The sequence below is a fragment of the Rhynchophorus ferrugineus genome, unplaced genomic scaffold (genome assembly GCF_030347505.1).
Source record: "Rhynchophorus ferrugineus isolate W39M unplaced genomic scaffold, kcgeb_rfMv2 rfM9, whole genome shotgun sequence".
In the NCBI taxonomy this organism is placed as follows: domain Eukaryota; kingdom Metazoa; phylum Arthropoda; class Insecta; order Coleoptera; family Curculionidae; genus Rhynchophorus; species Rhynchophorus ferrugineus.
The window spans coordinates 26,741,035-26,756,068 of record NW_027472588.1 but is presented as its reverse complement, the minus strand read 5'-3'; the positions used below and the strand labels follow the sequence as shown (position 1 = coordinate 26,756,068).

General features: G+C 31.5%; 2 protein-coding genes across 4 annotated transcripts; both read right to left on the bottom strand.

The window, feature by feature from the left end:
- Positions 1-422: 422 nt before the first annotated feature.
- LOC143202234 (glycerophosphocholine phosphodiesterase GPCPD1) lies at positions 423-6,128 on the bottom strand. 3 transcript variants are annotated; one of them, XM_076413566.1, is made up of 6 exons: positions 5,959-6,107; positions 4,187-5,898; positions 3,896-4,133; positions 3,582-3,779; positions 3,107-3,171; positions 1,478-2,632 (listed from the first exon to the last, which is right to left on the bottom strand). In XM_076413566.1, the coding sequence occupies exons 2-5, from the start codon at positions 5,743-5,745 to the stop codon at positions 3,148-3,150; spliced, it is 2,019 nt and encodes a 672-aa protein (XP_076269681.1). In that variant the 5' UTR covers positions 5,746-5,898; positions 5,959-6,107; the 3' UTR covers positions 1,478-2,632; positions 3,107-3,147. The 3 variants fall into 3 exon arrangements, with proteins under 3 accessions (XP_076269679.1, XP_076269681.1, XP_076269680.1); XM_076413564.1 differs by lacking the exon at positions 3,107-3,171 and having other exon boundaries at positions 423-2,632; positions 5,959-6,092; XM_076413565.1 differs by having other exon boundaries at positions 1,680-2,632; positions 4,187-6,128.
- A 720-nt stretch (positions 6,129-6,848) lies between these two features.
- Positions 6,849-14,826, bottom strand: LOC143202233 (uncharacterized). The gene is made up of 5 exons (XM_076413563.1): positions 14,430-14,826; positions 14,113-14,210; positions 13,781-14,055; positions 12,479-13,600; positions 6,849-8,912 (listed from the first exon to the last, which is right to left on the bottom strand). Exons 1-5 carry the CDS (start codon positions 14,430-14,432, stop codon positions 7,429-7,431), a joined length of 2,982 nt encoding a protein of 993 aa, XP_076269678.1. The 5' UTR covers positions 14,433-14,826; the 3' UTR covers positions 6,849-7,428.
- Positions 14,827-15,034: the final 208 nt, after the last annotated feature.

Genomic DNA, 15,034 nt, shown 5'->3' with positions numbered 1-15,034 from the left:
TTTCCCAATTCACTATTTCAAAATATGACCTAAAATAAAACCGCAACTATCTTATTAAGAATGGATGTTGGACTGAACCAAATATCTGGAAAACAGACCTCCAAAATTAATAATAGTAATTTCATCTCCAAACAACTACAAATACTTCATAACGCGTTATGTTGTTTATAATTTAAATACAAGATTTAACAAATTAGTTCCTATAAAACTATGGTAATCCATTTACATCTTAGTATAGATAGAATAACCGACCAAATTTTATATTGCATAGCTAAAACATTAAAAATATAAACAATTAACTTATTAAAACCTGTCGTAATGACAATTCTGTGAGGAATACATAAACATATAAAAACCCAAAATACTGAAAGTTCCAAAGTTTATTTTAAAATTATGAGGAAATATATATTAAGAAAAAAACATTTTAGTTTAAATATATTTTATTTCAATATAAAACAATACAATCATAAATATCACAGATAAAATTTACTAGACGACTAGATCTGATTGAAATATCCATATCACAAAAACATTAATATTATAAAAATTAGATAGTAATAATTTATAATACATTTTCCTATTATATAAACTTCATATAAATAACTTCATACGCTTCATCCTGATTAATGGCCATCCAATAATCCAACTCTCTCTTAGGTTTTCCTATGGATGATGGACTGCAAATAATCTGAACATTATCAATTTTCATGTATTAAATAATAATTAATAAATTTCAATTTAGAACCTAAGTTTTGTTTTATTTTTATTAAAAGATACTTACAGTAACGTAAGTACTCGGTAAATATTATTTAAACAAAAACGATACTTAGGTACTTAATTAAATATTTACTTTAGATAATAGTTATTATACTCCCCTGATAAAAACTAAACAAAAGAGGCGCATGTTTTCCAGTGATATAAATGTTATTTAATTTATTGTAGAATTTAAACATTGAAGGTACATAGCAAATATGTATTCAAGTAAGACGTTAATTAGGCAAATTTATAATTGTGAATAGAGAAAATTCCAATATTAAGTTAAGAAAATTATACACCAACAAGTTATAATTATAAAATAGCATTAGACTAGAACATATGAGATAATATCTGGAGAAATTCTTGAGATTAGAACACTAAAAAAATATACTAAAATAACTACATTACCGATCCAAAATCCAATAATTCTATCTGGAGTGATAAAAGGTAAAGTTAGATAATCTAAGTATATAGCAAACAATATATTTTCCCCATTAATTAATTGTTTCTAAAATAAGCTTTTTTATATTAAATAGTTAAACATCACTATGACTAAAATTGAACAATATTGAAAAGCTTATTTTAAATTTATATGTTAACAAGATATATAAATTATAAATATTTCCGTAGTATTAGATGAAGTAGCTTAGAAAATGGGTATGCCAGTAAGCACTTATATTGGTCAATTAAATGCATAGCCTGAGGTAAACGAAAACTAAAGTAAAGCAATTATGCTTTATTCAATTAAAAAAGTACAGTAAAGATTTAACTGCAAGAAGCCCCAAAACAATTATTTCAATAAAATCACTTTTACAAGCCAACCATACTAAAAAAAGCTAACAGGTCAAAAGTAAAACAATGAAAATCTGTATAAGTTAAATAATACACCCACACCCATATGTCTGCATATATAAAAGTGTATATTATAAATATGTTATATATATATATATATATATATATATATATATATATATATATATATATTATTGCCAATAAGAAAACTTCATAACCAATGGATTTATCTATCACAGTAGAGTGGAATATTTTACAATATTTATTACAATAATATTAATATTATTTAACTAACTTACAAAATTCTCATTGGCAACAGAAGTTTCCTTTTGCTACAAGTACAATCCAAATATTTAAAATATAATTAGTAATTTTAAATAATTTAATAAAATATAAAGACATAATTTAAAACAAGAAACATCACTCATATTAACATTTTAATATAAGAGAGGGGACCACTAATATAAACCGAAGAAAACCGTCTAAAATTTCAAAAAGTTATAAATGTAAAAAACAACTTTGAACATATGCAACAACAAACATGGAAAAAATATACTTCGGCCAGTATGTTAACAAACATCAGTACTACCAGATAATAGATAAAGAGTTAATTCTAAAAAAATGGCTAAAGAAATTCAATTAAAAAAAACCTTTAAAGCCCCTCTTTGTTTTCCAAATGATGAATATGTTTGTATATTTGTTTCAAATAATGAGTATACTGTGTAAAATAAAATGACAACTTTTATACAAGTGAGCGAATTTTTTCAAACATACACATTGGCAAAATTCGCAGACTTATAGATCATTTTGAAACCTCTAGTACAGAATATTTAATATATAAAATAAACCTGTTGAGGTGTTATTCAACCAAATATATTGCGGATACAGAGTTAACTTAATCCGCAATTTCCTGATTGGTTTGATAATCGGAAGCACTGCTCTCCAAGCTTTCTAACGAAGTTGCCGTAGATAAGTGACCGGGCTGTTTCAGCCTAACCTTATCCAAATTTGTGGCGGGCTGCTGATCAACAGGCACCGGCACTGATCGAGCGAATGGCTGCGATTCAGCCTTAGCAGCTGCAAGCTATATAAAATAGAAAAAATTATAAATACACAACATTTAATGTAGAAAGTAATCAATTTGAACCGATATATATTTTTTTCTGCCTATTAATCTAGTTAATGTTCATGCAATTATAAAGATAAATATATATTATTAAACATACACATGCAGTTCTTTCCACGATTCTCAAGCTTATGTATTACAACGATTTTTTATCACAAGTGCAATGAAATGTACATATAATTCTAAAACATTCGATTGCCAAAATTAAAAGTTATGATAAAAAGAAAATTATCTGCTTAAAATGAAGTTTCGTAAACCAAAATTTTTTTAGACTGCAAAACAATGATATAGTTTTATAACAATATACGTTTATATTTGAAAAACTTATTTTTATGAAATACATGTGTTCTATATTTTTAAAACTATATATTTTGGAAGTCTATTCACATGCAAATATTGTGCACTTATTTGCTTATTTTAACGATACTTAACTGATATTTAACCATGTTGAAAACTATAGGATACGTTAAAAATTATAGTTGCATACGTTGGCAACCCTAAAAACACATTAATTCATGTAATTGTCCGTTAGCAAAGGATGATTCTTTGGTTATTAATCCAAAGAAACACTATCAGGCAAATGGAACTATTCTATTTTATATAAGCAATCTATGATATACATCTAATATTTCTATGCATTAAGAAATTGGACTCCCAATGACTGAGCAAAATAAGCTTGTTAATAAAAGGATCATCAAAAAAGTTCATTTAAAAGATTTAATCAAAATCAATTTTGTTTTATTGAAGGAAAATATTTATAAATATTTTATTTAGACAAAATTCAACACTTCATGGTACTTACATAGTTACTGTGTGTTTTTCTGTATTTCAAGTAGCGCAATTCAAATATCATTATTAAAACATGCATGTTTAATTGAAAGTTAATTTATATGTAGATTGTTCTCACCTGGATAAGTTCTCTTTGGGATTCGCGAGCTTCTAACAGGAAAATACTTTCTTTCACTTCCTTATTAGAGTATTCATGGATTTTATCATAAATAACTCCATGCAAGCCCAACTCCTTTAAGAATTTGATAGTTGCAGGATCAGCATTCTCATCTCCCCAACAAAATATAATTAGACCAGCTTCTTTGGGTAGTTGAACCTAAAAAATATTTAAATAATTAATACAATTTAAAATAAATTAGAACATTAATATAACTAAATAATAATTAAACTATATAGGAGATGAATTTACCATTCCTTATGAGAAACACTTACCAAAGAAGGATCACGCAATAAATCCTCAGTATGTACATTTACTCCTAATATTTCTATCATTGTTGCATACTGCACTGCTGCTCTTATAGACCAACATCTAGGATCACTATACTTAGAATATATCTGACTTTCACCAATAGTCAAAAACATAACTGGATACTTATTTTGTTTTAATCTCAGTACCTGGCAGATATCAGGGTTAAAGCAGGAAAAAATTATGCGACGATCACCGCCATACCTCAAATTAAAAAAAATTATTGGAGAAAAAAGTACCTTTATATATCAACTTACTTTAACACAACTTCAAGTATGGTGTCAAGGAACACATTCAAATCAGTAGGGTGATAAAGTTCAAATGTACCATCTTCCAACTTCATAGTCCACTTAATTTCGATGTTGAAGCCAACATGGGGATTGAGAGTTTCTAAAACCTGTTGAAGTGTAGGGAATGGCTGATGCTCTTCAAGATCTTCATCAAAAAATCTCTGATTTTTAGACTTTCCTTCACTCAAATGGTAGACCTTTAAGAGTTTAAGTTGTTCCAATGTCAGTTCCTTCAATGGTAGCTCTAACATATCCTGCTCACTCAAATCTTTCTTTTTCTTCATTGATATACACACATGGAAATCATGGTATATTATAGGAATTAAATCTTTACTAAGCTGTACATCAAATTCCACAAAATCAGCTCCATGATCAATAGCATTCTTCAACGATGCAATGGTATTCTCTCTTACTTCTGCACAATTTTGTATTTTATTCTTAAAACTAGATCCTGAGCCACGATGACCTACATCTAAACCAGATCTGGTCTTTTTCCAATGCCTGGCATATGAAAGTTGCATATCACATTTAAAATTAGCCATAGCTCCAATTATCAAATAATCAATTCGAATTTCGCCCAAAGGACGATGTTTAGTGCTAGTTACAGGTAACACAATATTTCCCTCAGAAGACTGAAATGCAGTTGGTAATAAATAACTGAACCCCACATGATAAGGAGGTTCTTCATCTTCAGCTTTGGATGAGTATATATAAAAATCAAAAAGATATGCTGTGTTTTGTGGAAATATTATTGTACTTTGAAACAACAACATACCAGTAGTTGGAACCTCTGTACCAAACTGATTTTGAGGTTTAAATTGTGGATCATCTGATTCCAAATCTGCTACCTCTGTAAAAGCAAATTTTGCATTCTCCACATTATCCTGAGTATCACTAAGTGATTCTTCTAATGCCTCTGTCATTGATATGGGTAAATTCCCAGAACTACCTCTTAAACTAACAGGAGTAACTTTTATAAACACAGTTCTGCTAGAATACTTTGGTCTCCATAATGTCAAAGAATTATGGCAAAGTTTCAGTTGTACTACGGTTTCTTTACTCAGCCAGCCCCTATCAATATGGACACCTTGATCAGTATCTCCATAAATCTGAGGTTCATCCTGCATCTTGGGAGAAATATCTGCATAATCAATAAGCCTAGGTTTAAGGCTAGTCTCCCAACTTCGAACAATAACCTGTATACCACTTTCAATGATGACACAGACACAATATCTATAATCTATCTTTCTCTTGTCAGGAAGTTCAATTTTACCAGACCATATATCTGAATCTTCTTCCTGTTGTAAGGGTATACACTTTTCAGGAGACCAAGCTCCCAACTCCTTCAAATCTCCAATAACACAAACAGTTTCATCCCTCCTTATTTCGGGAACTCTAACTCTAAACAACCAATTTCTTGGTGCATATTGAAAAGATTTTACAGACTCACTATTAATGCTAGTATCTCCTTGGCCCCTTCTAAAGGCAATATTATTAGGATCTTCCAAGAAAAAAAGCCGCTGCATTTCACTGACGATTAAATAACGGTTTCAAATATATTAATTTAATTTGAAGTAAAAACCGAAATATTACAAATTGATAACTTAATTGAGAAAACGTACAAAATTATCCAATTGTTATGATAGTCATTTTATATATATTTACACTGTCACTAATACCTACAAACAACAAAAAACATATGCAATCACAAATAAATTTGAATATCAATAAGTTCGTACGATGACATTTAGCGAAAAATTACGCGTTGTTTGTTACTTTTTACGCAGCCAACAACAGACTACCTCAGTGCCTTCGCTCGCGTAGAATTTATAGTTCACAAATATGGATATACTTAGTTCAATTTGACAGTAGTGTTATAAATTATGTAAGGTTATGTGGTGCCATAGAAAAATGTGTGGTGCGATTGGTGCCCAAATATCAGCTGATTATATTTTGATCTTTAATTATTTGAAAGAAAAATTGAATAACTACAGAATAATAATGACATATTTCTATATAATACATAAGTTTTATTATTATGAATTAAAATAAATTTTAGCCATTTCAAAATGCTTTTTCACCAAATCTCAAATGACGTAGACGCACGTGTAAATGACTAATCTGTTTCTGATAACAAAAAAAATTGTCCAGCAATAAAATAAGGGCATTTTTTTAAATAATCGATAAATTCGACGTAATATTACTTTATATTATCGTGTTTATTACTTTATACAACTCTACAATTACAGTTTCTTAAATTGTAAGGTATTAAAAATAGAAAAATACAATTGAATTGGAAGCCTTAGATTTATGATCAATGAATTATTAGGTTTCTTACCGTACTATAAATATTTTATCGATAAAAACGTTAAAAGTGTTGATATAACCAGATACACTTCTACTGTCTATATATAATATATAATAAACTTCATGTAATAATATGTACAATAATATATAATACGTGTTTTTACAATGTAAAGCCGGAAAAATTAAGTTGAAAGATTATATTCAATTTTTTCAAGCAGGATGCAAATAATTTATCACCCACAAATTCTATGAGGATGCCTAGCCTCTCAGGCCGTTATCAATCCAACTTCAATTAAAATATTAAAAGATAAATACCCTAGTGTTAATATATTATATAATTTATTTAAACAACTTACAAAAGGAAAGAGAAAAACAAGTCAGGGGGCAAAATGTACATAGAATTATTTACAAGTCCAGATCTTTTCTAATATAATTATTTACAGCAACAAATAAAAAATGTTATCATTATAAAATACCTCCGAAATATCAACAGTATTTAGCATCTATACACTTGATTCTTCTTATATGTACAAACATACAAATAAATAGTATTTAGTTTAATACATGTATATGAATATATACAATTTAGAAGGTTTTACAGTATTATCACAAGTAGTTATGTTACGCGTTTAAAAAAATATCGTATTGCTTTAGAGTCTACATCTTCGATGCGATCTCAAATGGTCTTAATGGCGTGAGACTTTCTGTTTTTTCTTAATGGATAGTACAGAAACACGTCTAGCATCCAAGAGCTGCAAATATTTTACTTTTGTGGCAGTGATTCAACGAGATTTCAATATCCTGGATATTTGTGGTCACCGCACAGCATTTCACTTCCCGCATAAGACAGCATCCGAACAATTTCGCACTTTAACAAACTAATATCACATTCAACGCGGCAACTACGTTGGGTGGACAAAAGGACAATTATCGCCGTTCCTACAGTATCCATGGTTCTGAATATTCTTGCATAACCGACCGCCTCTATTACCACCACCTCCGCCTCGTTTCCAATTATGCATCGGACCACTCATCCTCACCCAACCGCCATTGTTACCACCACGTCGAAAACCGCCTCGTCCTCGATGGTTATTAAAATTGTTAGGACCAAACATGTTCATGTTAGGTCCTTGCGGGCCATTAAAGGGAGGTTGCATGTGGAAGTTCGGTTCTGCTCCCTGAGCCATAAAGCCATCGGGTCCTGGACCAAAAATTCCCGAGTTTATCGGCCCCTGGTTCATCATATCGGACTGGTTGATCGGTGGACCCATGTTGTTGTGCATCAAATTCGGAGGGCCGAAATTGCCAGGGCCCGGTGCTGGTCCCATGGGCCCATGCCCAGGGCCCCCGGGTCCTGGAAACCTTGGCGGTGGTACGCCTGGAAATTGGCCGACAGGCGGGCCAATATTACCCATCTGGTTAAAGTTGGGATTAAATGGTATATTTGGAAACATAGTGGGTATTTGTTGAGGTTCGGCTTGAGGGGCAAAGCCTTTAGGTTCGGGCCAAGGGGTACTTCTTAAATCGATTTCCTGGCTATCTGGATCATCTAAAGGTATAATTACGGGATCGCTCATCTGATGATTCTCCGGTATCGGTTCTTCGGGACTATCCGGAATACGCCTTTTGTCAAAATACAGGGCCGGTAAAACAGTTTTTTCCCTAGCAAATTGAATGTCCTTCTCCAAACTTTTGGATCCGGGTATAACAAGCGATTCGGGTTGTTCGCATAGGAACGGCATCCGCCACATCATCTGCGGTTCCATTACGTCCTCGTTACTCAGCTTCCTCGACATGATCAACGCTTCTCGTTCACTACTCAGCTCCATCTTAGCCATGTCCATGAAGGTCTTCGTAACGTTCACACGTTCCGTCTCATCCAATTCAAAATAGCGCACTTCAACCAAATCGTCGTCCGATTTCCATTTAATCGATCTTTTAGGCCCTTTCTTCTTCGTATAGAGTAGCACACCTTTAATACCATCGGTTCGAGCTACCTTAGCCGGTAGGGCAACTTCACCATCTGTAACATCAGTCTCCTCCGTAGGAGTTGTGGGACTGGCAGGTGCGTCGTTCGCATCTTGATCGTTTTCGTCCGCAGTGTCTTTGCTGTCTTCTTTATCCTCCACGTTATCCGTCGAAGCGGAAAGAGTATCCTGATAAAAATTAATTGGCGCTATGTTCTTCAAGCCGAGAGAACTAGTGGGGCTAACTGGTGTGGTTGGAGAGGTAGGTGTTTGGGATTCAGTTCCATTGGAAACAGAACTGGGCGAAGCGGGAACCTCCTTCGTAATGCTGGGTCTCCGTTTACGTTTCTTAGTTTCTTTTTTAGGTGCTGAAGCGTTAAGGGCATCCATAAACATGTCGCTTTCTTGGAGCACTGCAGCTGAAATGAAAAAAAAACAATAAATAACTTAATATAAACAAGACTAAATACTATTAGACAATATATAACACTGAAACAGTTAGCTTCGCATATAAAACCACAAGTATCTGCTAAACAATATATTCAAACAGAAAATGAATATTTCAATGATTATAATTTAAAATAGTGATCACATCTCATTGGGAAAAAAATGTATTAGTCATGAGTCAATGTATCACTCACTATCCCAGCAGTGCATTTCAACTACTCGCGCTTGATCTCCGCCTTTTTTTTATAAAATATATGAATCTCAATAACATAACAGATCGGTTCCAAATTATAAAAAATCATTAAATAGAAATACTAAATATAATATGAACTAGGAGATTTTTGGACACCATCCAATTTGGCAAAGTATATTTGGATTAAGATGATCAACAAAGCGGTACTACTATTGGTTCCTCGAAAAAAAATCCCCTGTTAAATTACCTGTTGGTACCCATTAAAGTATAAATTTGATATAAAAAGTAAAATGTCGATTGTATTATAATATATTCCTTGTAAAGAGTAAAATATGTAATTGTGGTATAAATAAATATTTATATTAAATAAAACGGTTTGAAGAGTGATAATGTTGTTACACAGAATTCTAAGAACGCAACTTTTTTTAGAATTGTTGATTAACAATAAACAATAAAAAAAAGTGTCAAAAGTTATATATGCACATTTTCTACTACGAAATATAACAGGCCTCATTTAAACTAGTTCTTTAATGTTAATGAAGCAGTACGGTTATTATTAAAAAGCCTATAAGGCCTATAAATCCTTAAACAGTTTCATTTGTTAAAGAAATACATACAAATCTGACAGAGATTATTAAGTCCTTAAGTCATTTGCCGTAAAACAAAAAAATATATTTGGCGCATCTTATTATTTCATTAAGATGGTAAGAGAAGTATTGAGTCTGCATTTTTAGTTAAAGCAAATTAAGTATGTAAAAATAGTTAACTCTTGCACAATATTAGAAGTACAGATAAATTACTAAAATATTAATTTTGTATTAATAATTAATGTAATTTTCTATTGGTGCGTTAATGTTAAATCAATAATTACCACAAATTGAGACCATAACATTTAAAAGGTCAGTAGTAAGAAAAATGTTTTAAGGGGTTATAAGCACCCTATTAATACAACACAAGAAAAAGAAAAATTAAATAAAAAGGAATCCAAATAGAATTTGTTTAAAATCATTGAATATAAAAAAGCAGTTTTATTACAAAAAGCACAACTTTTTGTAAGTTGTTTCATCAATGCACCGAATTATTCCCCCTAGAACTCTAAAATTGCAGAAGAGAGCATTAACTAATAAACGGTCTCTGAAATGTAACTACTCTTGGTTCTCTAAGTCTATTTTTTACTAAATACTGGCAATCCATTTTTCATTTCAAAATGATATTTTTTCTCATCCGAGCAATAAAAATTGATATTTCACTTAATACTAATTAATCATTAATAAATTAACGTTCTAAATCACTAAACTACAAATTTGTATTTGTAACTAGCTTTCAAGGAAGAACATTAAAACTCAACACAAAGTTTCAACGCGATAATATAGTAATTATTAAATATTTCTCATATAGACCAAATTAATCTTACAAAAATATTTTCATTTGAAATGAATCATCAAAAACGCAAAATAGCAATGAGCGTACATTAGATTTTCAATCAGAAAACATTGTATTAGAATTAAATACAAAAAAAAACAGCAACCGGCATATTAAAATAGAAACAAATTAATTTGATAGAGAATGCTTTGATTTGATTCTTATATATACCTATTATTATTATTCAATTATTATATTACAATTATTCATTATAGTTACACAAAATTGTTGTATTCTGCGTATTACTGATTTTAAATTAAACTAAAAATCATTATGGATAATAGATAAATAATTCAATTTCTAAAAATAAACAATAAAGTTAATCGAATAAATTTTGAAAACTGTTATTTCCCCCTCGTGTTATTCATCCGGTAAGCCACCGATGCACTGGCGCGTACAGCGCCCCCTTCCCAGTTGAAGCTCGCCTTGGCCGTCTACTCGAAAACTTTACCTGGCCCGCTCAAAAAAAATTACGATGCATGATTATTGAAGCGCCTAGCGACGTTGCATTAAACACTTAATTTTTTGACATGCATATTGGTAATTTTAATTATTGAACAATGACAATATTAAGATTCTTAGCTTGCAAACGTTGTAAGGCATGCTTATTAACAAAACGTTGAAATACAAAAGATAAATTAGCAGCCAGCGAAGTGTAACCCAATCGGGATGAGAATACAAGGCTATTTTAGTTGGAAAATAGAATATTACAATAAAATGTTTAAAATGACAATCAAACCTAGTGATCTGTGAAAATTGACAACGGAACGAAAAGTGAAAACTGATAATAATCGAGGATCATATTAATATATCTCAATATAGAACATTGATATATTGGCGAGAATTACGATAACAAGATACAAAATTATCATTGTTTAATTCTTGTACTGTACTGCAATAGTATTGATTACAAATATAACTTTACTAATATATATCCAATAATTAGCTTTGGTTAATGTACAAGAATTCACAAAAAGCACAGTGAACTTCTACTCTTCACTAAAACTTGTACTTCTCTGATAATGATCACTTTGTTCTTTAATATATACGAATATTACTAGAATTATAATCTAAATGACTGAAACTCGATATATTATTTTATTTACTTAATCTTAATATTGCCATTTTATTAGTCCAATATAATAATTCCATTCCAATTTGTCTCAGTGGCTCTTGTTAAATATTTCTTTCAAATTGCATGGTCCATCTAATATTCCACCGAATAGTTTTGTTACTGCCCTATTCTCAAATTAACATTCCTATCACAAATTTTGCACGACAGAAAAGTAAAAAAACTAATCGGTATTTAGTATCAAATGTGTTTTATTTCAATATGACTGAAACCCATAAGCTTCTCTGTTTGCATTGTTGTTTTTAGTCTATAGATAATACACTTGTTTTGAAACAAGTTCCTGGGGTAATGAATGATACTCAAATGAATACTCTTTCATACCCAACTATGCGAACCAATCTAACGCTTAAGGAGAGGACTGGTCCAAAGTACCTAATAGAGTGTAACTTCGTTTATTCAGATTCAAGGAAAAATACAGAGAAAAGAAAATTACAAGAGGAACTTACCATGAGACCTAGTATTAAAAAAAAACTATTTAGAATTAAGATGTACATTTTTAAAACGCGTCACCACCCGATTTTGCTTATTGAAAATAATCTGTTCTGATATTTGCAGTTGAATTACGCGCAAATTTCTATGTTTGGTTTAAAAAATTTAGAATGAGTGTAGAAAAAATTAGCAAATTACTCTATATATAGACACTTGTGGTTAACATGCGAGTGACTGCCAGCTGCCAAAGCCGCTTGAACTGCACAAAGTCGGACCATTCACCCACTTCGACAGTTGCAGTGTCTGCAAGAGGAACCTGAAAAATAAGGCGTCAGTTAGAAATGAGACTACAAAGAACTCACGTTTTGGTTTGGGTGGTATCAGTTTGATGGAGCCCGGCCGCTCTGGCAAGTCAACCTTGTCCACCTTCAACTTCTTCTCTGGGGGTACACCAATATGTTCTCTTGGCGGTGATGGTCGTTTAGGTGGTATAGTCGGTAGTTGAACCGAAGGTGAGGGTTTCTTCGATCCCCTAGGAGGTGGAGGTTTTACTTCTTCTTCCAATCCCGTTGACCTCATTTTGGAATTAAATACCTTCACAGTTTTTGTGCGCTCTTCTCCAGTGGCTTTTTTATTCAAAATCGAAAATGTAGGCTTCTTTTTAACATCTTTGTCGTCCTTTGACTTGTTATCTGATTTATTCTCTTTCTGTTTCTCGTCGCTACCCGATTTTTTTGGTATCCGGCCGACTTTATCCAAACTTGCCGGCTTGACTTTTTCTAAAGTATCTTTATCCTTTTCCGCCTGCTTTTCTTTAGTTTCTTCTTTACTCTTTCTATCTTTAGAGTCTTTTTTATCTTTGCTGCTGCTGCTACTATTACTGCTACTACTAGAACTACTACTTCCTCTACCGGATTTAGATGATCCATTATTGCGATGTCGATCTTTATCACTCTTATATTTATCCTTACTGCTACTACTACTGCCCGATTTACTTTTGCTGCTACTAGAGTGGCTTGAACTTGACCTTCTTTTATCTTTTTCTCTATCTTTATCCCGACTGCTACTTGAACTAGATCTACTTTTTGAAGATGAACTATTCCTAGACTTTTCCTTATCTTTATCTTCATCTGCTTTTACTTCATCAGTCTTAGATTGTTTATCACTACTATCACTATCTAATGACAGCTTCCTTATGACCTGCTTGCCATCCTTGACAGATACCTTATAAAATGTACTAGGCTTAATTGACTGGTCAGCCACAACATTATTGCTCGATACTAGATTTTCAGCTGGTTCATCACTGGCACTCTCCTTTGGCAGTGACGAGCTGCTCTCCAAATCATTATTTGCAGTTGTTATATCAACATCTGATTTTTCAGTTGGCTGACTTGTAGAATTATTTGTATTTACAGTAGTGTGGGCAGAGCCTTTAACAATGACTAACCAATTTTGAACAATTTGATTAGATAAACTTGCTACACCTGTAATAAAAGAAAACTTTTTAAGATACACACTCCATAAAAATCATGATATAATAATTAAATTAAATATCCAGTATGAGAAGCATTACAAATGATACACAAAAACATATTAAAACTTGCATGATAAACAAAATTATTAGGTCATCTACTTAAAGTAATATCAGTATGTTTCGTACTTACCATCAAGGTCCTCACGACGCGATAAATTTTTTATCAATTTGGGTAAACAGTTCATCTTCAATCTTTCAACATCCACTGGTGTAATTAACAAAAGTCCTAAAATTTCTTTTACTAAATCCCAGTTTCCTGACTGGGCAGCATCTTGCAGCCATGTCTGGATCAATGTCCAACCTCCCTCGGCCATAAACATATCAACTAAACTTGTTTCTGTATTTTTCAATATTAAAACGTAGACGCATTTGCTCACCAATTTTTTGGAAAACTTGGTCATCAAACTATGGAAATAAAAAAACATTAGAAAACTGAAAATATATAACATAAACGTAGCTTACTTTACTAATCTTGGAACCTCATCTCGTGAAAAAATACCGCCTTCTGGACTCAGAAGCACCGACAGGCATTTGAGAAGTTGTAAAGGATCAATTCGCGGCTAGAATTATAAAAAATATTTAAACCTCCCACAAAAATGTCATTGCCATCAAATGACGTCATCAAACATGGCGTTGACTAATTAAGGTATTTTAAAGCCAAAAAAAACTTAAAATAATAGAGCATTTTAAAATGTCATATAATATAAATATCCTGATTAAGTAATGCCGCTGTAGGTTTTAATAGACCTTAATCAAAATAATCTGTAAAAAGCCCTTACCATATTGTAGCCTCGTTTTATCACACTTTTAAATGTTCACTGCATCAACGTATTTTAATAAAAAATCGTTCCGTTTTTACGCTACAACTAAGAACAACATTATTTCCTACACCTAAACTTAAAATTCTTTAGCACATTCGCATATGGACAATTAACGCCCATGGCGGTTGTAACTTAGGAATAGGTATTCAATAAATCTATTTATTTATTAGTAGTTGTTCTTAGTACTCAATATATTTAAACTATTTAACTATATAGATGGTATTAAAACAACAAATATGATGGTCTAAAATCTTATACACGAATATTGAGCTGAATTTTACTCTGCTACAGCTAACAACGATATAAGGACATAAGAAAATCAATAGGATGACGTAGCATCGCTACGCTACGGAACTGCAAGTCAAAACCGGAAATTCCCTAGAATAACCAAATCAGTTCAGCAACTAATGAAACTCCTTACATTAAAATAAACATATCCATACTATTTTTGTACCATATCTCTATTTAATAAAAATATAAATTTCTGCTATACTACATAAAACCATCAAAATAGAATTTCAATTAAAAATAAACTGAAAGACTTAATTTGATAATATAAAACG

Excerpts from the sequence above, each read along its gene's own strand:
- LOC143202234 (XM_076413564.1), bottom strand. The coding sequence starts at position 5,745 with ATGCAGCGGCTTTTTTTCTTGGAAGATCCTAATAATATTGCCTTTAGA. Across the intron at positions 4,134-4,186 it reads ATACTTGAAGTTGTGTTAAA|GTATGGCGGTGATCGTCGCA; the intron begins GTAAGTTGATAT and ends TTTTAATTTGAG. Across the intron at positions 3,780-3,895 it reads TATTGCGTGATCCTTCTTTG|GTTCAACTACCCAAAGAAGC; the intron begins GTAAGTGTTTCT and ends AATATTTTTTAG.
- LOC143202233 (XM_076413563.1), bottom strand. Across the intron at positions 14,056-14,112 it reads GAGGTTCCAAGATTAGTAAA|TTTGATGACCAAGTTTTCCA; the intron begins GTAAGCTACGTT and ends TTATTTCCATAG. Across the intron at positions 13,601-13,780 it reads GCGTCGTGAGGACCTTGATG|GTGTAGCAAGTTTATCTAAT; the intron begins GTAAGTACGAAA and ends CTTTTATTACAG.